The sequence below is a fragment of the Phaenicophaeus curvirostris genome, chromosome 26, assembly GCF_032191515.1.
Source record: "Phaenicophaeus curvirostris isolate KB17595 chromosome 26, BPBGC_Pcur_1.0, whole genome shotgun sequence".
In the NCBI taxonomy this organism is placed as follows: Eukaryota; Metazoa; Chordata; class Aves; order Cuculiformes; family Cuculidae; genus Phaenicophaeus; species Phaenicophaeus curvirostris.
Genome location: NC_091417.1, coordinates 716,048 through 741,087, shown reverse-complemented (window position 1 = coordinate 741,087; position 25,040 = coordinate 716,048). Strand labels below are relative to the sequence as shown.

Sequence of the window (25,040 nt, the reverse complement as noted above, 5' to 3'; positions counted from 1 at the left end):
ATTGTAGTCAAATATTTTGTTTGTTGTGTGCAAAAGCACAGGGACAAAATTTCTGTGACTGAAGTCAATGGAGACTGAGAGTTTTGCAATAGTGTTTCCTGCGATTAAGGTTCTCACAGTGCCTTTGATATTTATCCCTTTTGATCTAAAAAGTACAGGCTATAGAAGGATTTAAAATGTTTTAACATGGTATGTTTGTAATACTGTAAGCTTTAATGTATTTCAAAATACTCTCGAGGGCTGTGTGTGTTTACAGGGGAGCAGGACTGGTTGCTAGCAGGGCATGCTGGAACTTCAGGTGCAGTGATTCCTTAGGTGTGATTCTCACCGAATGGTGAGAGTTGTGTGGTATTTAGGGAACTGAGCTGCAATTCCTGGTGTTTACCAGGCCTTGTTTCCCTCCAGACTGCCAGAACAGGGGCTCTGTCTTTCCCTCACTCCAAGGAGCTGATTTGCTGCTTTCTGCTGGTCAAATACTCACATTTAAATGGGCAATACTCTTTAATTACAAGTAATAAAATAAAACCCAGAGATATTTGAAAGCCTGGTAACACATGGTGAAGAATTCTGATGGCTGGACTGCTCAGAAGGCTGTTGATCCTCAGTGTAAAAGCATAAGTCTCTGTGTGTCAGTGGAGTGTGAGGTGAATAGCCAATATGTTAAAAGATTTTTAAGGTCTAGTAATAAAACCCTTTATATAGGATTATTTTCTCTGGGAGGTGCTGATTTAGTGAGGCAAGAAACTCAGCTTTTATGATAGTGTCATTGTAAGGATAAATCAAGCATGGCATTGAAAAAGAGCTGCTGGAGGTACCCAGAGAACATTGTAAATGCATTGATGGGTGGTGGCTGTGAAAGAATTCACTAGAGAATACCAAGACACTGCTGCTAGGTGTTACATGTTCAAGTTTTCTTTAGTTAAGACTATCAGGTAATGCGGAGTATATTAGTTTTACTGTTTTCGAGGGTTTGGATCTATTGAGAGAGAGAGGACATTGGTCTGTCTGCTTTCTTGGAAGTGCAGTGGCTTTCATAACAGAAACTTAAAAGCTGTTCTGATCTCTTGTTTTGAAGTCTGTTACCAGCTCTCTGGTCAGCAGTGCCTCTCGGATTCAGTATTTGATGTGACAACACGTGGAAGTGATCCCAAACGTGACACAGAATGTCAGTGCAGCGCGTGGAAATGTCACTGGGCAGCACACGCTCTCTGGGAGCGAGGCTTTAACATTTCTTACTCGTCCAAGTTATAGATTAACCTTTAGCTAATTATGTCTTCATTATGCATGCTTGCTACTTCAAATGATCTCAGGTATTTCTCCTGTTTGGAAGCCTCTCTTGGTGTCTTAGTGGTGCCCAATTAGCCCTGACCTTTGGTGCCCAGTCAGTGTCTTCTCCATGTGCTCCAGCGCCTGCAGTTCAGCTCACCCACACTGCCATAGTGTGGGGGCAGTGGCTCAGCTGGGTTCATTAGGGATATATAATTATGTTGGATTTCTGTGATTATTATAGCTTTATGGAAATGGCATCACAGGACTTGTTCATTAAAGTGGGAGCATCTTTCTTAGCAACTGGAATGTGGTTTTAGAAAAGCTGCTTTTGCACGCTTCCATGGTCTTCATAGTCAAACTGTTGGGAAAACTTTGTGGATGGCCAGGGTGACGCGCTGAAATGGTTGGGGGGTCTGATAAAAATAACTCTTAGTTTGCTTGGTGGGTAGTGAAGGGTTGTAGTTGGGATCAGCTGGGACTGAGTGGTTTGGCACGTAACCCTTGTCAGTGCCTGCTCCCTTGGCAGGAGGTTCAGCCTCCTCCTGCTCCATGGGATGGGGGCACAAGGGGCTGCAGGGAGGGGCCAGGGAGGCACCACCGAGCTGCTCACCTGGGTGGGTGGAAGCTGCCCTGATTCGGTTTGAATCATCTGGTACCAGTCAGTAAGAGAGAAATCCACAGTGAGGGTGGGGAGGCACTGGCAGAGGTTGCCCTGGGAAGTTGTGGATGCTCCCTGCCTGGAGGTGTTCAAGGCCAGGTTGGCCCTGAGCAGCCTGGCCCAGTGGGAGGTCCCCCTGCCCATGCCAGGGGAGTTGGAACTGGGTGGACTTTAATGTTCCTTACAACCCAATCCATTCTATGATTCTGTGAAATCCAAACACCTTTCTCACAAGGGCTCCCATGGGACAAAGTGCGACCAAAACAGGATCAATGGGTGTTTATGGGCACTACTGGAGAAGCGCATTTTGTTTTGTGTTTTGTAGTCAGGTCTTAATCATCCAGATAAGAGCAAAAACTTCAGGATGGCACTGGTGGTGTAACCATTCTCCTGTTGTCAGTTAGAGAGCTCAGCTTTGTGCCACAAAGAGCTCCAGATTCTAATCTGACTCCCCAGAAGTGCCTTTCAGGTCATCTGCCCCAGAATTCATGAGCATGAGTGTGGAGGTTTCTTTTTAACAGAAGAGGAGGAGAAAAAGGTGTGATTAGAAACATTTACACCTCATGCATAAGGTGGGTGTGTGAAACAGCAATCCAGCTGGGCTGTGAGTGGAGGAGGGGACGCAGTGGTAACTGGGAGAGGCAACAGTGCTTCCTTTGGAAAGGGCAGAGTATGGGCAGTCGGGCTGTTGAGCTGTACCAGAAGAACAGCTTAATTTTCACAGACACAGACAAAATAAAAATGCAGTAAGTTGTTATGACAAAAACCCAGAAATCCACAAACTCACTACAACTTATTTATATTTTATTTGCCCTCTGGCATAAAAACTTCTTGCGTCACTTGAAATTTTCTTTACCCAATAGCTTCAAGTCTCGCAACAGTCTCTGTTCCCTGTGGAACAGCCACGATCCTAAATAATAAAACTCATGGAAGGAAGAAACACCCCCAGTCTGTACCCCACGGTATTAGAATGCTCAAGTTCTTAAAAGTCCTATCCATGTTCTAGCAGGCAAGTCTCAATCTTTCCACTGTGGAATGTTGATAGAATCATAGAATCTTAGAATCGTTTGGTTGGAAAAGACTTTTGAGATAGTTCAACCGTCTCTGTCCGCTACTGAACCCTCCCTCAGCATCTCATCTGCCTGTCTTTTAAACCCCTCCAGGGATGGTGACTCCACCACCTCTCAGGGCAGCCTCTGCAAGTGTCTAAGAACCCCTTTCAGTGAAGAAATTTTTCCTGATGTGCAATCTGAACCTGCCCTGGTGCACCTTGAGGACATTTCCTCTCGTCCTACCACTTGTCACTTGGGAGAAGAGCCCAGCACCCACCTTGCTGCAGCCTCCTTTCAGGCAGTTGTAGGCAGCGATGAGGTCTCCCCTCAGCCTCCTTTTCTCCAGGCTAAACACCCCCAGCTCCCTGAGCTGCCTCTCACAAGCCCTGTTCTCCAGCCCCCACCAGCACAGGTGTCTGCATGCCGTAGCTATGAGGTATGATGGTCAATTATTCTTTAAAAGAAATACCCTGACAGTAATTTGTTTCAGCAAAGCTGTCTGAGCACATAGCTTTGCTGCCATTTCTGCAGATTCTCCTGCGTATGCTCTGGACGGTATAAATGGCATTTTCCTGGGGTGACTGGCATGGCTCAGCTACAGAAAAGCAGCAGCTGGAAGTTCTGCTGTGTTGCCTCTCTGCTCTTTCGAGCATTTGTTATTCTCACCTTCTTGAGAGAGATCAAATATCAAAATCCATTTTAGGGAGAGGGAAAATTCCTCCTTACTTCAATAAACACCATGAGGTAATGAAGTAATAAAGCATCACATGTTTAACTAGAACATTGTATTTCATTGTATGCCTTGGTCATTGCGTATTCAGTTTAAGTTCCCCTCCTTTTGACTTCTAGTCCATCTTGGCAGGAAGCCTCTCAAGTTTATTGCTGCTCTATCAAATCTTGTTTCCTCTTTATGACTAAGCTAAGCCTAAACGTGCATCAGCCGACCTTGAGGCGTTGCCAGTTTTCCCCTTGGCCCCTGGCGCTGAGCCCTGCGGTGCCCTGTGCCGACGGGCCGTGGAGAGGCCCTGCCTGCAGCTTTGCTCGGAGCGTGAGAGAGAAACGGGACGATTGGGTATTTGCTCTCTTCTTTTCTTCTCTCCATGTGACCTAATGTGGATTTGGAAATGGGGCACAAGTTGCAAAACCAGCTCTCCTTTCATACCTTCGAGGACAGGTTTTTGTGCATTCCTTAACTGAGTGTTCACCTACCCTTGCTTGTTTAAATTTTCTCGTAAGTCAATACATTATTAACCATTGTCTCCCCTGGAATCTGGAGGATGCTTTGACAGAGGTCCTCATGTCAGGAATTCTTCAGAACTCTCTCAACAAAGAGTAATAATTTTATTTAAGTTTGAAAGCCACCTTAACTAATGTATGGTTTGAATTTTGCTCATAATTTCACGTTCTTGTGTATTGCACATCTCTCTGCAGTCTGAGTTTTACACAGTTGGTCTGCGGCGTTGAGTCGCTGCCTGCTTGAGGAAGCGAACGCGAAAACTTACCTGTAATTTATTTAATCAGCAGAACAGCTGTTTCACTGAAAACTTTCATTAATAAACTTCAGAATTTGTCTACGTAAATAGAGTAATTCTAGCACTTGAAGGTTTCTCCATAATCTTCTCTATAGCAGTAATTTTTAAAGTGTCATTATTTTACATAATGTGATGCTATGTAAAACTTGGCCTCATTAAATTAAATGCTCAACAGTCTCAGCTTTAAATTGCTGAGCAAAATAAAGATAAGCATAAACAATTTTTTTACGCCTCATCCAGGTAGTGGGGCAGCTCAAGAGAAACAGAACAGTGAATGAAGTAGTGATAGCAAGGGCAGAGGGACTGCGTGCAGTCCCTGCTCTGCCAGAGGGCTGTGAGGGCTTCCTCCAGTTCCCTGCACATGTAGATGTATGGAGATCACTTGCAGGAGGCAACGGGAATTCCTTAGCCTAACGACGTTGTCCCAGATGAAATCCTCAGGTTAACACTCCGTTCCTTGCCAAGTCCTGCCTCTGACTGTGAACCCATGTGTGAAGGAGCAGGAGGAGTTTCTGCAGCACCAACGGAGACACCCGGGTGTTTTACCCACAGGAATTCATTCCTGCTCCTAGGTCATGATCTTCTGTTATAATGGGAATGTGGAGTCCTAGCTAACTCACCTCATGGTGTGAAAGCAACAGCGTCATCAAGATGCAGGCCCGCAGAGGAAAACTTGTACATTGCTGAAATGCTATTTGATGAGCTGCTGGCTGGATTTAACTCCTTTCACCACAGCTCTCTGGGTTTGACCATCCTTACCCAGAGAAGAGTTCGCCCGTCCAAGCCATAAGAAGTCAGTTTTTCCAGGAGAATGCTGTAAGAAACAGGATCAAAGGCTTTACTAAGGTCCAGGTAGACAACATCCACAGCCTTTCCCTCAGCTGCCAAGCAGGTCACCTGGTCATAGAAGGCGATGAAGTTGGTCCAACAGGGCCTGTCTTTCCTAATCCCAAGCTGACTGGGCCTGGTGCCCTGGTCGTGCTGTACGTGCTGCGTGACCGCACTCAGGATCTGCTCCCTGGCATCAAGGTGGGGCTGAGAGGCCTGCAGCTCCCTGGATCCTCCTTCACAGTGCACAGTCTGGTTAAGTACGCTTTCCTCATAAGCTTTCTGGTTGTTCATGGTTCCTTATCCCCATTCCTGCAAGAGGGACACCCCAGCCAAGGGATTTGTTGCTTCTCCTGTCTTTTCCTTCCAACGATTCCTGATGCTGTAAGTTTTTAGGTAACCTCTGACACGGGTGCTGGGTTTGTATTTTGTACCATCTGCTCTCATTAGATGCTTGCAGCCTTGCTGCTGAGAGCCAGGCAGAGCGTGTGAAAACAAAGCTCCAGACTGGTTTTACCAGTTTTTAAATGATTTTTAATAGAAAGTGTGGTGAGCATTTGCCATAAGGCAGGTAATTTTGCTTTAAGTCTCTAGAAACATTTTGTATTCAAACTATTGATTATTTACCATAGAAATCTCTTCTTAATTGTTTCTGATTACATTTTCTATCTCTGTTAAAGTCTTTAGTTGTCTGTTTTTATCTTCTCTCTAGTTGGGAAGGGATTTTTTGTCGCTGTGGCAGTAAAGAGCATTAGATGCTCAGGGTAAACCTCCGTGTCCTCTCTGTGCTGGGCTGGTTATCAATCTGTTTGATGAGTTGCATTTCTGTGAGGAGGGGTTTCCTTACCACACAAAGTGTTCTCTCCCATGGAGAGCTTACATAGCAGAACTCGCTGGAATATTGATGCAAGAGAAGTTCTGTGGTTTCTAAAATTGTTTTCTTTCGCTCTAGCAGGTTTTTGCCTGCGAGTATTTCATTCTCCTTTATAACTGATGGAGGAGCAGAGGATGCATCCTGACCTTCGCTGGTGTCAGCAATCTGCAACATCATCGTAACTGGCAGAAACTGTTTATAGGCCATCACGTATAGTGTGCCAGTACCAGACTGATTGTACCTCCTGGTTGATAAATCAAAGAAAATTACTCTAAAGAGTGTCTGTAATTGTATTAATTAGGGAGATTTATGTCTGGTCTCTGCAAAGCAGGGCTGTGATCCTGCAGGCAGCTCTGGTGGTGCTGCAGTGACAGACCGCTGGCATCCTGTGGCACTGGCAGACTCCTTCCTGGACAGCCAGAGATGATTTGCTAATGCTCTCCTCTTCCTCCATTTCCTTTTTTAGATCCTTTTGTGTTGTTCTCAACTAAATCGGGCATTCTGCGGTGCTTGAGAGCAGCCTTTTGGAATGGTGCAGGGATCGCTATGTCAGTGTAGACTGTGCGGTGCCATCTAAAATTAATGCAGGGCTGTCTAAAATAGTTCAGTGGGGAGGGAATCCGATACTGGGACAGCATGATGATGCATATATGGTTATTACTTTTCCTGTTTAATAGTTAATAATGCCTTTAAAGCCCTCTCTCTGTTTGTAGATATGTGTATATGTTACTGCTCCTGCTTTGGTAGTGTCTGCAAAATAATTGTTAGAAATAACTATTCATTCTTCCAACTAACTAGAACCGTTAACTGCTTTTTGTGTTTCACTGTATAATTGCCTTAAGTAGGAGAGCGAGTGGTGTTTGTGATCAAAGGCCACAAACTGTGGCTGCATCCATCCGTGACGTGTTCTCGGTCGCAGTGCAGAGCCGCTGGAGCTGTAAGGAAGAGGATTCCTGAGGGTGTTTGGGCTGCGTTGCTGCTACTTCAGTAGCCCAACTTTTATAAGTGGTCTTATTTGGATTCTAGGAGGTGACAGACTGTAAGAAGGGTTCTGCTTGCATTTGGTGCATTTCAGCGCTTCACCAAAAGGGTTCTCAGGCCCTGGCAGAGGCTGCCCAGGGGAGCGGTGGAGTCCCCATCCCTGGAAGGGTGTAAAAGGTGGGAGATGAGGTGTTCGGGGAAGGTTTAGTAGTGGACAGGGATGATTGGACTTGATTATGTCAAAGGTCTGTTCCAACCAAACGATTCTATGAGTCTATGAAAAACCTTTGATAAGAAGTTGTAGTGTGTTTGTATGTTCACTACAACTGGAACTGAAGAGTTAATTCAGCTGCAGTGAGTGCAGACTGCAACGAGGGCTGATGATAGAAATAACTCAGTGTTACGGCTGTTCAAGAAAACAGTGAAATAATGCAAAATACAGGGTTTTCAGGGAGGATTTTTTGGGTTATTTTCCCTTTTGTTTTTCCGTAGCGATCACAGAATCATGGAATGGTTTGGGTTGGGAGGGATCTTAAAGCCCATCTAGTTGCAACCCTCCTGCCACGGGCAGGGACACCTCCCACTGGGTCAGGCTGCTCAGAGCCCCATCCAGCCTGGCCTTGGCCTTACCTTACTGTGATTTTCTGACTCAGCAGTTGAATGGCTGTAGTCAGTGCTACAAGACACGCCTGTTGTTTGGAGGATGATAACGGTTTTCATTCCAGCCTGTCCAGGTGTGTTTATTTGTGCCAGTACTACAGTGACTGATTATTCCGTGCATATGTGAAGCTGGAAGGCTCCATTTCAAACTGTACTTTAATTGTGACAAATGGTAAAACCAAAGCACCGTGTGCTCTTCCCAAAATCCGTTGCCTGCAGTCCTGGATGAGTCAGCGCAGTTGACCAAGGTAATTGCATTAAGAACATCTAGGGAGGCAAAGCACTGTGGTCTGCAGGTGAAATTGGGGTCTTGCAGTCACAACAGTGACGATTTACTGATTTGCTCAGTGATTTTGGGATATCACTTAGAGGAGCATTGGCAGCAGTGCCTCCTCCTGCTTGTGTGGAACAGTTAACAATGCAGTAGCTGTGAAGCTGATTAAAGTGCAAGGAGGACATCTTGGCCATAGCGGCTCAAACCATTAAATGTGGCGGCTGAGAGAAGAAAAGGTGGGTTTGGGTTCTGAAACAGGGTTAATTTGAACCTCTGGCAGTACTTAAAATAGCTCACTTTTGGCATTTTGCTAGGCTGTGCTTGTGCTTTCCTAGGGAGGTGGGACAGATGTTGAGCAGAGCATCTTGGAGGCAGCAGCAGGAGCTGGTGTTGTTGTGGGGAGCATTCCCGTGCCGGTGCCCATGCCGGATGGATTTGCTGTTCCCATGCAGCCAGTGCCGGGTGTCTCCTGGTGCTGGACCGCAGCCACAGATGGGGAGCATCCCCTGGTTGGAATGGGTACGGGGCTCTGCCTCATTCCTAGGGAAAGAGCTGTGATGGCTTTTGAATTCCCATGGGTTCAGCCCAGGCCAAAATGATATTTTTGACATGTCGATTATGGGTTTGGGGGATTTTGGAGCCTTTTTCCTGTGCAGTAAGGCTTTGAATTCATAGCACATCCCTTTCACTGGGCTCTTTCCATCCTTCAGGGATCGCAGAGCACTAGCAGCAGACTGCCTGTCATTAGAATAACCTATTTTGAGCTCCAGTCCCTTGTACCAATTTCTTAGCTAATTTTAGGGCAGATGACCACTAAGCTGTTCTAAAAATGCTGTTTGAACTTTTAATTGCACAAATGCAAAGACAAAACTTGCCCTCCTAAATAGATAACTCTTGCTGTAGCTGTTAAGAAAGGCAGATGTTGCAAATAGAGTTAATTGTTTTTACTTAATTACATTTTAACATATTCAGTCAATTGGAATAATTAGTAAATCTGTCATGCTTTTTACTTGAAGCTGAAAATGCTTGTGGTTGCTGAAGGTCCCAGACAGCCGTGTTGGAGTACACGAGTATTACAGATGGAGAGCCGGCGCGTGTTGAGTCAGTGATGACAGGGAGGGAATGTGGCAGGCAGGCAGCTCTGGTCCCCTGCCCTCCTCGCCAGCCTGTGCACGCTTCCCCCCCAGACATCGGTAGCGCTCACCAACAGAACAAAGGGATTTCCCACCTGGTAACGAGTTTTGACAGATGAATGGCTGTACTGTCTGGGGAGTCACTCTTTGATCACCTTTTGAGATACACTATTTATTTTTACCTTTTCTGCCTCTTCCCTCCCCCGCATACAAGTCTTAATTCTACATCTGTTCAGACTGGGAGGTGTAAGGACTCGTAATCCTGCTGGTGGGTGCAAACACCAGAGTCCATTCCGTGTTCATTCAGATTGCAAGCAAGACCTCCTTATCCCAGAATATAAAGCACCACATCTTTCAGCTGGCTAAAATGGAATTTTGTTCCACTGCAAGGAAAGAAACAATTTGGCTTTAATGTAAATGAAAACAGGTTTGCTTTCCTATCATTCTGTAACTCTTAGGTCTAGATTGTGCCTCTTAGGAGCTGCTGGGTTATGGAATAGGGGTAAGGGAAGCTCCTCTGGGCACTGTGTCTGAGTCACGTTTCTGTCCTAGGCACGTTTGGGCAGAGTGAAAGAGAACCCGCCCGCGTGTCAGAGCACGGTGAGGCCCAGGGAGGTGGCCAGCCTGGGGAGAAACTGCGCTGCTGGGAGCAGGGCACCGGGAAGGGTGGGCGTTCTCCTGCTCCAGGCACTTAGGATGCTGCGTTTCCATTTCACCGTGGCTGAAACGGCACAGGGATTGTCACTGCAGTGAGGGAGCAGCTGTACCTCGGAGAGGAGGAAGGGCGAAGGCTGGTCCTGTCTCTCTTCTCGCTGCGCTTGAGCAGGGTTGTTGCAGTGTCCGGCTGTTAAGCACTTCAGAGTGGCTTCACCAACTAGCTGGTTCTTCCCAAATACCTAATTATGGTCAGCATTAACAGAGTTCCTTGTAAGATAAGACTCCAAGCTACGGGTTCTAGTTTGTTGGATGAGAAATACCTTGCTGCGGCTCACTCTGCCTACTTGGCCCAGGAACAGGGCATAAGCGTGGACGTCGTTGTTGAAGAGGTGTCTTTCCGTACCAGATTGAGCTGTCTGAGGTGCAGATGTTGAAGGTCTGGATTCCCAGGTGTGTTGCTCTGGTCAGAGTTACATTTTTGTTGTATGATCTAATGCTGCTTTGCTAATGAAGAGCCTGTCCCAGAGAAATACTTGGGAAAGCCCCGTTGGGCCGGGAGACGTCGCCCGGGTGGTGCGGGTGCAGTTTGCTTTTAAGAAGGAAAAATTGAGGGGAAAGAAGGTCCAGGTTAACTGTGTTAATGGACCTCACTTACCCTACAGCATTGTTTATCTTCTGGGTGCTGTGTCATTTGTTAACAAAGGATCTTCATCAAAAATAAAAGGCAGAAGTAAAAGGCAAAATTAAGCAGCAATAACGTGGTGCTGGCGGGGGCTCTGGACGAGTGATCAGGCCCTCTGGTTTTGTTAGCAAACAGTTATTTTGTCTGGAAGAAGTGTCTTCATGTTGACTGCATGTTCCATCTTGTGTGGTAGGATAAATTTTAAATGTCTTCTAAAACAATGAGCAAAGCAATATTTTAAATATTTGCCCACAAATTCTGAAAAAAATCATATTTTCTATCATTTAAGTCAATATTGCATCCAAATATTAAACCCCCTGCCATGGATTTCCATCTCCGGTTGTTTTCCATAGCGGACTGTGCACAGTGGAGAAACTTTTGCTGCTTTGGGGTTTTGGTACCAGGGCAGTGGTGTAACTAGGGGATGGGATTGTTCCTTTTTGGCATCGTACAATCTCACTGCTCAGCTCCCCTTTGGAAGATCCCTGCTTGGGGTGTGCTGTTGGCTGACGCAGATCTGTTCACTGGACTAGGTCAAAGTCTAGGAATTTGAAGCCATTTATTTAATGTTATCCCTAATGTTATTGCAGAAGAATAATTCTGCACAGATACAGCATGGTTTGTGTGGCTTTTATGGGTTTTGTAAGTTACCACAGTTCTTCCTAGGGGGTTCAACACATTTGGGAGCTCTTTTTTAATGATGTGGTGATCTGTAACCCAGGTCTGTCCTACCATTCCAGCAGTAACCACCTCCCACCCACAGCCCTCCTGCACCGCAGTGCTCCCGGTGGTTCGGGCAGATGCTTTATTCTCATGGTAAATTAATGTAGTTCTTGCTAATTTTCATCATAAAAATGCTAATAGTACTGGTTTTAGTGCAGTAATATTTTTAGGTCTGTTTTCTGAAGCAGAAGACCCACTTACAAACTCAGTTAGGAAGGATTTTTGATTATCCTAAGCTCCAGACCCAGCCCGCTTTCCCTTCGTGCTCCGTTTGGGTCCGTTCCGCCTCTTTCCAGGCACAGCTCACCCCTGGGAGGACAGCAGGCAGGTGCGTTTGGCACGCGTCATTCCTTCGCTTGGCTGGAATCCGTTGGGATTGCTGAGAGCAAGATTTGCAACTGCCTCTCCTACGCTGGGCTGAGCCGCCGCAGGCTCCAGGGATGGGACCCAGCGCTCCTGCAGCAGCAGCGATGCCGTGAGGTCTGCGAGCTGCTCCGGCTGCCGTCTCCGCACACATCGACTCGGCACTTTATCCCCTACGGCGTTGTGATTTGTGGTTTTATTTTTTGCTGTGTCTGTGTTTCGGGAGCACGATGGCAGCTGGGAGCCACCTCGCCTTACGCTGCGCTGTGCGCAGGACAGACCTCTCCTTCCGCAGGGACGCCGCGCTGCGCTGGAGGCGGATCAGTTGCTGACTGCTGCACTGGCTTTCTGTGAGTCTTCTGTGTTTTCCAAATAGGATTTTGATCGGATGCGGATTTAAAGTATTGATATATAAGCTGTCGTAGCGGAGCGCGCTGTCGGTTGCCGTTAGAGAGCGGCACATCAATGCAGTCAGTTCTTGCAGCAGATTTCCCAGCATGCGTGGAGCAGCCTGACCCACCCTGATGTGTTCTGTGTTCACAACTGCTGTGTCGGATAGAAGAACCGGGCAGATATTTGGTCACTTTGTGTGTGAGAGACACTGCTTTGATTAAAAGAGGAGGATTGGGCTGCCGGCACTCTGTTTTGTGTAAACCCTGCTGTCCTTGCCTTCCCTGCACACACCTGGCTGCGAGGTGATGCTGACGGAGCCGCGCTGGCTGCTGACATCAGAGCGGGCGCTGCAGATGCATCCTGCGGGGTTTGCGGGGCGCTGCCGCTCCCTGCGCTGCTGCGTGCGGGAGGTTTGTTTGGTAGGGTCGCTGAAACCCTTGGGGTTTCCTTTTTCTATTCAAAGAATGCAGCTGTTCTGTGCCTCAGAGGGGGTTTGTTGTGTCATTGATTGTCAAAGGAGAATTGGTGGAATGAGGGGACAAGCAGGCGAGGGAGGGCTGGGAAGCAGGCGAGGGAGGATGGGGAAGCAGGCGTTTCCCAGACCCATTTATAGGCAGGGAGGCTGCTTCTCTGAAGCTGTTACTGATCACGATTGCTGAGATTACTTAGTCTCTTTGTAATTGAGAAAAAGAATTAAGAGCTCTCAGTGTTTGCTGTATCCTTGCCACATAATCACTTGCTCAGACAGCTCTCTCTGGGTTTCTGACTGTGGTTCTTGTCCAGTGTCCCACTGGAGCGATGTCAGGTACTGATGAGACAGCATCTTTCTGAAATGAGAATGAAGCATGTGTCTTAATGGAATTCCTTCACCCTGAGATATTTAAAAATAAAAAAATCGCAGAAATGTTCCTCCTTCTCACTGCTCAATACAAGAGAACACAGGTGCTGAGCCAGGATTTTACTGCGTCGTTCGCTTCTTTGGGTTATTTGCCAAAAATAACTGTTTTGTGTTTCTCTGGCAACTTCTCCAGAAGCTCCCTTAACCAGGTTTGTCTTGGTCTGTTCCGATCTTTATTTCAAATTCACACAGCTGGCTGTGTTTTCTAGCAATGCTCTCACACCCGATTTACTGTTGGTGACCTCTTTTAGAGGTTTGGTCAATAGCTGTGGTGTTTTGCTGTGCCGACAGTCGTTACAGCAGCCGGGTTTACTGCGCTTCCTCGAGTGATACGGGCAGAGCGCTGCTCACACAGTAGGTCAGGCCTAGAAATAATCAGTATTACTGAAGCAAACGCTAGCAGCTATGGTTGGAGCTGGACAATCTTTAAAGTCGCTTCCAACCCAAACTGTTCTATGATTCTATGATAAATAAAATAACTAACGGTGCTGTTGGAACGACCAAGCCCTGATAGGTACCGGGGCTGAGCACCAGCCAGGCTGTGAACTCCAGCACTCAGAAGTTCAGAAATTCATGTCCCCTTAGCAACAGTGATTTCTTCCTTTTCTTGGATGTACATTAAGATAACTCATTAATTACATATGGGATTGTTCCCTCGTAACCTTGCTCCCCCACTGCAGGGACTGGAGTGAGCTCCGAACGCAGAGCTGGAGCAAAGAGAGGGAAGCATTAAACCCTTCAGTTGTTCAGCTCTGAACTGTGGGCTGTTCCGGATCTCCCTGCAGCCCATCTGAAATTCCACGGGCGCCAGCCTTTCCCACTGCCCAGCGTTGATTTGTTGGTATTTATTCCTATTTTTACGGCACGTATTCATCACTTTGCAATCCCTGCCTGGAGAGCGAAGGTGCCGGCGCTGTGCTAGAGGCTCCATCCTGTGCTGGAGGCTCCGTCCCGCTGGATCTGCCTGTGGGAGGCCCCGTGGGTGCTGCTGCTGGTACCTGAACCCCGAGGGAAGGGCCGAAGGGTGAAGAGCTTCCTCAGCGGCCCCCAACGTGCCCGGCTGCGTCCGTGCAGCGACCCTGGGGCGCTAGTGACGCACGTTAGGTGTGCGCACACGTGTGCCTGCGCATCTCCGTTGGGGAGAGGGATAGCTTTGCGACAGCTGGGCTTCTCCTCAGAATATTCCTCGTTAAAAGCCTCTGGATGGGTTAGAGGATGCCTGCTGGATGACGCGGGGTGTCTCTCAAGCGCAGGCCTGTGCTGCAGCTGCACCAAACGGCCGAGTGCAATCACACGCTGACTACACACAAAATATATGCTGAGTCATCAAATTTCTCTTCTCCTTTCCCACCCTCCTAAATTTATTTGGGGAGTTAATTTACTGTTATCTTTCTCTTCCCCTCAATACATCATGCGACTTGCAAATGACCCGAGAAATCTATTGCAGATTCCGAATCCAGGGTTCCCAAACGGAACGGCCTGGGCAGCGAGGTGTCGCCGTCCTGCGTCCCAGGGTGGTTTCAGCCCCGGCGGCTCTGCTGCCGCTGCTGCTCAAAGCACCAGGACTGGTTCTGTTATATCCCACTGGCCCTACAGCAGGGAACCCGTTTGTGACCGTGAAACTGTGTTATTGACCTCGTGAAATACTGGCTGCTGCTGGTGTCCGGAGTTCAGCTAAACCATATCGCCAAGTGCTGTGGGAGAAGTTACTCTGCCAGTTGAAGAAAAACTTAGAAACGGTTCCTGTCATTAAGATTCCTTCGCTTTGCCTTAATTTGAAATTGCAGTAGATTTTGAAGTCTTATTTCAGAGGGTTTTTACATGTAGTTTAACCCGACTGGGCTGCATCTCCCTGCCCATGGGGACCTCCTGGTTGTTCTCATGGCAGGATGGGGTTGTGTCTCCGTCTCTGCTGCGTCCCCTGTCCCTCGTGTGAGGGTTTCCCGTGAGGTCAGGTCATAGAATCCTGGTGTGGTTTGGATGAGCTGGGTCGGCCTGGCCGGGGCTTTGTTTGCAGTAACTGTGAATGGAAAAAAACCAGACCCAAAATGTGTTTGTCTTTGATGACAATTCTGTGGGTTTTGTAAATACAGGGTTCTATTCCTGATTTTGATAACCCCTGTCTTTTTAAACTTTTGATCCTTATAATTATCTTGCATTGTGCATTTATGTTTGGAACTGAAGGGCTTTTTGTTTTCTCTGTAACCTCAAGGCCGTGCACGTGGGCTGGTAGGTGGGGGCTGTTCACGATGATGTCTCTGCTGACTGCAGGCGTTGGACTGGGTGACCTTCATGGTCCCTTCCAACCCAAACCAGTCTGTGGTGGTACCTGGATGCTAAGCTAAGCAGCGTTTGGAACCAGCGTCGTGTGATGCCGGTGGGGACACGGGGGCAGTGATGTGTGAGTGCTCTCTCCTGCCAGCTGGGCTGCGGGGGCACTCGGTGTATCCCTCCCACCAGGATCGCTGGGTGAACAAAGGCACCTCGTGTGTGTCGCAGTTGTGAGCACATTTGCACCGTCACCTTCTTGTGACCAGAATGGAAAAGCAAGCAGGGAGAACATCGTGGTCTGTGGCCTCCCTGCCACTAGGCAGTGTTCATGGTTTATCAGGGCATGTGCAGCAGCGGGAAAACACAGGGATTCTGGGTGCTTCCAGGCTGCAGCCCTTCACGCGCAGCTCTTGTGTGAGCAGGGAGACGTGCAAAGTTCGCAGAGAAATGCATTGCAATTGCAGGGCACCCACTGCTGGTGCCTGAACATTGTGCAGGGAAACTGAGGGCTGGGAGTGTTTTGCCAAGGGAAGAGACAAAAAATCCCCTTCTCCGCAGCCTGGGCTGTGCTCCTGCTTTTTGAGGGTCAGCTTAAATTCTCTGTCTCCTTTTCCATTCTCTTGCTGTGCTCCCACACAGAACTCACCTCTCTGGCCAGAGGAGAGGATGTTTCCCGTGTGATACAGGAGTTTGCTGCATGGCACAGCAAGCCCGTCCAACAAATGACTTTGGGAACGTATATATATTTATATATGTATATAGATAGAAACATATCAGAGTGCAGCTGCTTTTAGTGTAAGCGAAGACTATAAACACTAAAATCACCTGTTGAGTCTTTAAGCAGCTATTTAAGAAGTCAGTTATTTCGCTACTGTAGATTCCCGAAGCTTGCCCTTCCCCGGCCATTGGCTCTTACGACCCCTGGAACATATCCTGCATTTTAAATGCCTGGTTTTGCTCTTTCTCCACCTGCATCATCAGACTTCCTTTTGCTTTCAGCTTGCACAAACGCTGTGTGCTCAAGCATCAGTATTGATGTGTGGATCTATTGTTCCTAATCTGGTCAGTCGATCGATGGAGAGCAGCGTGTAATTAATTGTGGAATATTGTACACAACTCTGCATAGCTGCTTTCCTAAACAGTTTCAAGAGGACACAATGAGAGTGGTTTTGTTCATCTAAGCCTTCCTGGGTTTTAGCTGATAAATAATTTTAAAGGAAACAATTTCAGCAAACATTCTTTTTTTTTTTCCTGGTCTCTTCATGCTCAATATTCAGTATGTTTTGCTCTAATGGTCCAAAGTGAAGGGACTAATTGAAGATGCACAATTTGCTTACTAGTTTCTTACTGCTGCGTCAGTAGGAGAAATGGAAAGCCGGCTTAGATCCCAAGGATTCCATTTTCATTGAGCTGGGGAGAAGTGGGAAGGAGAAGCGCAGGAGTCAGTCTGCAGTTTGCCCCCATTTGAGACGCGTGAGGCAGCTCTTGTTCTGCTGCCCTGACAAGATAGGTGATGGGACTGAAGGAAAAGTTGCATCTGCCTGACCTGTCCAGTATGATGTTCTACTTCTGCTGTTTTGGTTCTCGTGCAGATGGAGGGAACGAGGAGCCACCAGACCGAAGACAGGCAAGTGTAGACTCCCGCCAGAGCCGATCTGGGCAAGGTAAACGTCCGTGTTGTTCTGCCTCAGTGACTCGTGTCTTGTTTGTTCACCTTCTCTACATATGTTCTGTGTTTTACGTAGGGCTCTGTATTCTTATGGAGTTTGGTAACCATCATTATTACCCACATAGCTAGAGATTTCTTAATATTCACTGAACAGGCCATCTGTGTGCGGTTTGAAGGAGTTCAGGCTGATGTGTGGTGCAGCATGAGCGTCCCTGAGCAGTGTGTGATGTAGAGGCTGGGAGAGCTTGGAGTTGTTCAGCTTGAAGAAGAGAAGGCTCTGGGGAGACCTTAGAGCAGCTTCCAGGACTGAAAGGAGCTCGAGGAAAGCTGTGGAGGGGCTCTTGATCAGGGAGGGCAGGAACAAGACAAAGGAAACAGTTTGAAGCTGAAAGAGGGGAGATTGAGATGAGATCTTAGGAAGAAATGTTTTGCTGTGAGGGTGGGGAGGCCCTGGCCCAGGTTGCCCAGAGCAGGGGTGGCTGCCCCATCCCTGGAGGGGTCCAAGGCCAGGTTGGATGGGGCTTGGAGCAACCAGATGCAGTGGGAGGTGTCCCTGCCCATGGGAGGGGGTGGAGCTGAATGGGCTTTGAGGTCCCTTCCAACCCAAACCATTCCATGACTCTGATTATGCTCAGATGAACAAGTCGACTGAAAGGAGGTGGACCTTACTCATGTTTAAACTTCCCCATTGCTTTGTGTGATGCCCAAGCATTACAGCTGTTTATAAAGCCTTATTATCTGGGAATACTTGACATTTATTATTTCAAGTATGCACTCTGCATTAAGATTTTATTTAAGTAGATTTTGTAGACAACCTGTCTGAGTTCCAGTTCAGTCGTGAATGATCCCGAGCCTGAGGGCTTGATAACCCAGTGCTCTTTCTGACTGAGAGGTGACTATTTGAATTACCCTCTTGACAATGTTGTTTACTCTGGCAAGGATGAGAGCAAAATTTTTACATCTGGGGAATGAAAATAGTGCATTGTGGGTATTTTGAGTTCACTGGTTTTGCTGTAAAGTGTTTGAATTGTAGGAGGGAAAACACTCCTGAAACTTCATCAAGCTCGTATTATTTCTATTTCTCTGTAAGACACTGCTCCCAGTTGCCCTGGGTTGTAGGTTAAAACTGGTTGACAATGCTGTGAACTTCTAATCACAGAGTGGTTTGGCTTGGAAGGGACCTCAAAGGCCTAGTTCCAAAATGCTGACAAGGGCAGGGACACCTCCCACTGGATCAGGGGCTCCAAGCCCCATCCAACCTGGCCTTGAACCCCTCCAGGGATGGGGCAGCCACCACTGCTCTGGGCAGCCTGGGCCAGGGCCTCCCCACCCTCCCAGGAGAACATTTCTTAAGATCTCATCCCAATCTCCCTTCTTTCAGCTGAAATCTGTTCCCCCTCATCCTATCCCTGCCCTCCCTGATCAAGAGCCCCTCCCAGCTTTCCTGGAGCCCATTTCAGTCCTGGAAGCTGCTCAAAGATCCCTCTGCAGCCTTCTCTTCTCCAGGCTGAACAACTCCAACTCTCTCAGCCTGTCCTCGGAGTATAGGTTCTCCAGCCTTTGGATCATATTCGTGGCTTCCTCTGGACCCGTTCCAACAGTTCCATCTCCTTCTTCTCCTGGGAATTCCAGAACTGGACACAGGGTTCCAGGTGGGGTCTCACGAGGGCAGAGTAGAGAGAGAGCAGAGCACTACACCTTAATGACCAGTGAAATGCAGACTGACTCTTGGGTCTGTCTTAGACCTGCCGTTCTAGAAGGTCCGTAATGCTTGTAATTCCCATAAACCCCCGAATCTGGCCTGAGGAAATGCGAACTTAGTTTTTAAGACTGAAAATCAATGATGGCAAATCCTTTTCTTCATGTCTGGTGCCAAATGTATTTTGGAAAAGCACCGCAGCTTGCTCCTGTCAATGCCAATGCCCATTTGGCTCTGATGCTCGTTTGCCTTTCTGGGCCCTCGCGAGCAATTGTCAGTCGGCTTGCAGAGTCAGCAGAGATGCTCAGCTCACAGTAACCCAGGGAAAAGTGAGCTCCTGGATCAGCTTATGTCCAGGAAGCTCTGTATGGGGCTGGGAATTGCAGTTGGCAGTGCTGGGGCTGAGGAGCAATGCTGATCTGCTCCTCCCGTGGAGATGGCGGCGATGGCAGGGGAGCCGTGGAAGACAGTGCTTCCAGTGTTCTCAGGCTGCAAGAGAAGCCAAATACTTGTTTATGTATATGTAAACACACATATATCTATCTACATAGATATTTGGCTCTAAATATGTGCGTATATGTGTATATATATGTAAATAAAATGCACGGTCTTGTCAGCAGCAGCATCTTTTAATATAAACACAAAAAGAACAGTGATGCTCTGTCCCCTTAAAGGAGCGTCCTCCCTTAGAACGTTTGTGTGCACAGTTAATTAAAGCAGCAGGAAATGAATAGAAAAACATCAGTGTCTGGCTCCTGGTTTGTGGCAAAAATGACAGTTTCTGATGAATAAAAGATACTGAGGTGCAGCAGATGTACCAGAGCGTACAGAAATAAGAAGAATACTCACCTCTGGAAGGATGAGGCTCTACATGTGTGTTTAGGAAACTGCCCTGAATGTGGCAAGTGTTCCATCAGCAGGAGAGGAAAAGTCTTGTTTGGAGCTGTCAGGGCGCGTGTAACGGGTGTCAGTGCTTGCTTGGGTTTTTTGTAGAGAACGATACGGAAATGCTGAGCGATGTTCCTACAAGCTGGCGTCAGCAGGTGGATTTCAGCCACAAACGACAATACCTCCTAGTACACGTCAGAAGCTCGTCCGAGACTTTTGAAAGCTACTTCAATATGGGGTTTTCCTCTGATTGTAAATAATCTGCTCGGTTGTTCTTCTTGTCCTTTGGCTCTCCAGAACAGTTAATCCATTGCCCTCTTCTGGAGTACCACAAACTGCAGGCATTCACCCGTGGGTTTTCTCCCCACTTTTGTCTGCCCACTCTGTCCAGGAGTTCCATTTTTCTCTTCGAAAATTGCTCTTGCCAGCCACATGGCTCTCCGATGGGCATGGAATAATAAATGCCTTTACAGAGGAGAATCATCAATGGGCACTAAGAGCTGAAGTCCATCTCTTGAGGTGTGGCATAAAGGTGACCTCCCATTATCCATAATAAAATATTAGCGCTAGCGACGTTAACTTGGTTTGGCAGGTGACTTGTTGGGTTGGCAATTGAACTGGCTGGCGGCGGGGAGCCCAGTGGCCTTGAGCAGAGCTTTCCATGTTGTGGCTGCCCCATCCCTGGAGGGGTTCAAGGCCAGGATGGATGGGGCTTGGAGCAACTGGATCTAGTGGGAGGTGTCCCTGCCCATGGCAGGGGGTGGAACTGGATGGGCTTTAAGGGCGATGATTCTATGTTCTGCTGGCAACAGGGAGAACTTGGCTGATATGGAGCATCTGCCCTTCATTTGTCATTAATACTTATTGCAACAATTAGCAATATGTGCCTTTATCTACACGTTGCCATGTTGTTTGTTGTCTGCTGTGTGGATCTGTAGCGATGCAATCTCCAGGTGGGCTTTGTGTGGCTCCAGGTGCTTCTGTGTGGCTGGAAGAGGACGGTTGGAGGGGGTGGCTGCTTTTGGAGGGTTTTTTTCTTCCATTTGTGGGGGTTTTAGGCTAACAGTCCTCGAGTCAAGATTTATTTTATCTTGAAGGGGTTTTGTTAGAAATCCGTGATGTAAATGCACAAAAGCCTACCAGTAAAATGACAATTACATCGTCTGAGTTATCATTGGAACTGGTGGGGCTCTGGGACTCTGAAAGACAAATAGAAAGAAAATCAGAATAAATTATTCATGGCTATGCTGTTCATAATCTAGAGAGGTGATGAGGTGCTGTTCCAGAAATGATTTCTTCAAGGGCAGTGGCAAGACTCTGCACGATGAGCATGAGCCAGCAGCCGCCCCTGCTCCCCGCAGGGGTGTGAGGGCCGTGCAGCGCCCCTAGCCAGACCATCCCCACCTAGGAGTGATGAAAGCAGGGGACTCCCTCATATTCCAACCAGTTCTCTCTTATCTTTATGTTCCCATCAGGCACCTCCACAGAGAACGACTGTGCTTTTGAACCAGACTACGCTATTCCGCCACTCCCCGTGACCGAAGGTATGCAGCACATTCGGATTATGGAGGGCATGTCCCGCTCCCTTCCATCCTCCCCCTTACTCACACATCAGTCTATCAGTGTTCGGCTACAACCTGTGAAGAAGTTAACTGGTAAGGACTTTAAATAAAGTTCCGTGGGGCTTTTAAGGTCCGTTGGTGCAAAAATCTGTAAGAAAACGCTTTGAACAAGCTTCTGTGTACAGGTCACTGTTTGTTTATTGTAGCAGCTGTTTTGGTCAAAACCAGGAACAGATTTGGTTTCATCCTGACGGAGGAATCTTTCTGTTCTGAAAGGAATCTCTGTTTTACAAATGTTCTCTAGTTTTCTGAGAATGTGATTCCATTCCACTTTGTATCTGGGTTCATGCACAGTGGAAGTGGTACAGTAGTTTTAAAGAACTTGATGCTAAAATTTTGAATGCTGGGAGAATACATCAGCAAAATTATGAACTTACATAGCAAAGTGGGTTTTTTTTGTAGTTTATGCCTATTTTTAAACTGTTTTGTTTATCTAATGTGCTGTGATTGCGGTTTGAACGCCTAAGTAGTTGGATTTCAAAAGCACTTGCAGTCTGACATCCATGCAAGGTACATCATAGTTCTCCTGGAGGCAGTTTTGAAACTCTTGCTTCTCACCCAGCATCTGCTGTCCCTCCATACCTGTCTTTCCCAGTGCTCACCCCGTGTGCTGCGTTTGTACAGAGACAAACCTCCAGCAAGAATGCTTACCCACTATCAGCAGATCTGTGCTTACAGAAGAGAGATCTGATACGTTTTGTCCCTTCTGTTCTCCTTGCCCTCTAGTGAAAGGAGAAATTGAAAAGGAGAGGAGGAATCGAGATTCTTGACTCATGGCAGAGGGACTTTGCAATAATCTCATGGAGGTCTGGGTGTGTGCAGTAGCAGTGGAGCCTCAGAGGTGCCAGAGAGTCAGGCAGGAGGGTCTGTAAAATAAAAGAAATGTGGAGTTAATAGTAGATTTGCAAAGACAGGTTCACAGCCTTGTGCTTTTTCTGATGCGTTTCACCCTAGTTTCTCCCAGTGCCCTCTGTTTTTAGAGCAGTCCTGTAGGAGCCATCACAGCAAACTCAGTCTGGATAAGCAGCATGGATCCTAAATCTCCCCATGATGTGGGAGTGCTTAGGTGAGAACGAGCAGTTGGACAGTAAAGACATGGAGAGGTTTCACAGCATCTTGCTGGCCGTGATGGTTTCCTCCTCTGCTTTGTCTCATTCTGCTGTCCGGTTGTTAATCCTACACAATACCAGCAGTGATTCCTTTTGGAAGAAGCTGGGGGTGATTCTGGGAAACCGCAGCATTACAAAGAGTGGCTTTTGTCTGTCTGACAGTTGACACATGGATTTTTCAAAGCGACCTTCAGAGCAGAGAAAATTGGTGAGAAATTATCCAATTGTAAGGGCTTTTTCATGCTGTTGGCTTCTTACATACATTTGTGTGTGACTAACACAGTCACGCCGTGATTTCCAGATCTGCGGAGGGGTCAGATAGTGGATGGTGCTGTTTGTTAGATCAGAAACTTTGTTGTCACGTATCTTTTTCTTCTTTTACTGAAGATTTAATTCCTAAAACCATTTGCAACAAAGCATCACTCTGCCAGCTTTAGCATTTGTGCTTTCTGGAGTTCCTCAGAGACGAAAAGTTAAATACAAAAGACTTTTTAGGCTTTTTGTGAAGTGATTTGCTCACGTTCATTCTGGATCTGCCTGTGAGCATGCCTTGGCAGTAGAGTAGGTTTATCAGTAGGTTTATCAGGAAGGGGGAGCAGCTACTGGAATGGCTCCTTCTCCTGGGCATCAGGGGGTGTCGCCTTAATTTGGGGTTTATCTTAGCTCTTAAAAAAGGGCAGGAAGCCTGTATGGTGTAGAGAAACGTGCCCATTAGAAACGGTGATGCAATCTGTCTATTTATTCATCTGTTTGTAATATAATCTTTGAAGGTTCTTAACATGGTGATTTTTAAACAGCTTTTCCTCCACAGAAAAGTTAAACTGTCCCCTTTTGGTAAAAAGGAACAGGAACGTGTTTTGCGGTGCATTAAGGCTCTTCCCGCAGGAGCTGAGGTCACTCGCTGAGGTGTTGCTATCAGGGGTTTCTGTGTGCAGAGACTTGGCTGGATTCAGAGGTTGATAAATACTCAGTACAGCTGCAGTTCTCTTTCTGCTGAACGGTCCAGTGACTGAGAAAAACCGCTGTCGTGCCTGCACCGGGTGAAGACCAGAGCAGGGGTGGCTGCCCCATCCCTGGAGGGGTTCAAGGCCAGGCTGGATGGGGCTGGGAGCCCCTGATCCAGTGGGAGGTGTCCCTGCCCATGGCAGGGGTTGAAACTGGATGAGCTTTTTAAGGTCCCTTCCAACCCCAACCATTGTGTACTTCTATGAAATACTCTACTGTACATCCTAAGCATTATTGGATGTGACTCAAAGCCGGGGCTGTGAGGGAAATAACACCATGGTGTTGTGCACCTTCATTCAGGAATGCAGCGCTGTTCAGGAGGAGGGCACTCGTAGAGACGGATGTACCTGAGTGCTTTCCCGAATTGATGCCAAAAATAGGCGCCCAGCCTTATTAGGGGATGAGATATTAAGCTGAAAGACTCGATTACCTGTGCTTTTATTACTGTGGCACCTGCCGTGTGTCGAGGGTTTGCACAAAGTCCTCTGCTGCTCCGACTCCTCCTAGGGAAAGGTTTTTAATTCACATGGTGTAAATTTATATGCGCAGGGCTAATCACTGTATTTGACTGTTTCTGTTTGTTCTGTTGACAGATTCCGAGCTATCAGAGTCTTGTAGAAAGAGCATGTGTGTGTGAGAGCGCATGGGGTGAGGAGGGAATATTAGCAAGAAATTTAGGGAATAAGTCATAATTGCTCTGAAAGTGGCTTGGATGTTTAGGTTCGGATTCTCCAAGGCCTCATTCCTTCTGTATCCAGTGAGAATTAGATACTTTAATGTCTTTGAAGGCGCCGACCTGAGGAGTCAGTTTCATCGCGAATCGCCTGCTTTGAGAACATTCATTCTTTGCATTTTGGTAGTGTGGGAACTTTCCCGAAGAATAAACTTCATAGAAAGGAGCAAGAATGTTCTAGGTGTGTTCAGGCAGTTGATTGCATCCTCTTTCCTAAAGAAAACATCTCCTCTTTGACCTCTTTTGAAACTCCTGTGCTAACTTGGCTAGGGAGACAGTGAGGCCGCTGCTTCGGGTGTGAGCGCTGGGGAGCCGCCACGCCGGTATCTGTTCAGATAAAATAGGGGAATAAAGGGAAAGGATCTCTAAAAGTTTGTATTTTTCTTGGTGAGCAGAGACTTCAGAACTGCTGTGTTGTGTCGGCTTCTGGTGGCATAGCTGCAGTGCTCTGGATTGTGGTGTGTGAAGTGAAAGGAACCTGATGAAGGTGTGAAACAGGGTGATTTGTTTCCCTCTGTAATAGGGTGGGATAGAAACGTGGCCTCGTGGATCTCCTGCTACCTCGTCACTGCGCCGCTTGAGTGGGAGCAGCTTTAGGGCAGCAGCAGCTGTCGTGATGCAGCAGCCACGGGTGGACAGGCTGGGGTGGATGTGTCCCTGGCTCCAGGAGGAGCGGCTGGCTCGGTGGCAGTGCTGCTCAGACACTCAGCCACGGGATGGTGCTGCAGCTTGGCTCATCCCCGCCTGCGCCCATGGTCACCGTGCCCACCTGCATGCAGCGGTGCCGGCTCAGCGGCTCCGTGGTGCCTTCCTTTCTCACAGATGCTGCTTTGGGGCATCATTGCCATCCTGGCATTTCCTTTACTTAATAGTTTCAATTATTTGCATTTCAGTTATTTGGAAACACCACAACATCATGTCATTTTGTTGGCTTTTGGTACAATGCTCCCATCACAGATGTGTCTTCGATTGATGCAATGGTGTGTGTGATGATTTGTGCCCACTGCTTCAGTCTGAACAACAAAACCTGTATCCAGCTGAGGAGAAGGGGATGCTGCGGCTTTAAA

At 47.5% G+C, this 25,040-nt stretch overlaps 1 protein-coding gene across 10 annotated transcripts in view; it reads left to right on the top strand.

Annotated features, from left to right (window-relative positions):
- The window catches only part of TANC2 (tetratricopeptide repeat, ankyrin repeat and coiled-coil containing 2), a 171,813-nt gene that overhangs the window by 45,548 nt on the left and 101,225 nt on the right, over positions 1-25,040 (top strand). For 6 of the 10 annotated variants that reach the window (XM_069876941.1, XM_069876939.1, XM_069876938.1 and 3 more), the window contains exons 4-5: positions 16,841-16,912; positions 20,980-21,159. In XM_069876941.1, the coding sequence (XP_069733042.1) occupies positions 16,841-16,912; positions 20,980-21,159 (252 nt within the window). The remainder of the gene's footprint in view (positions 1-16,840; positions 16,913-20,979; positions 21,160-25,040) is intronic. The other 4 variants (XM_069876945.1, XM_069876943.1, XM_069876942.1 and 1 more) reach the window with 1 other exon arrangement.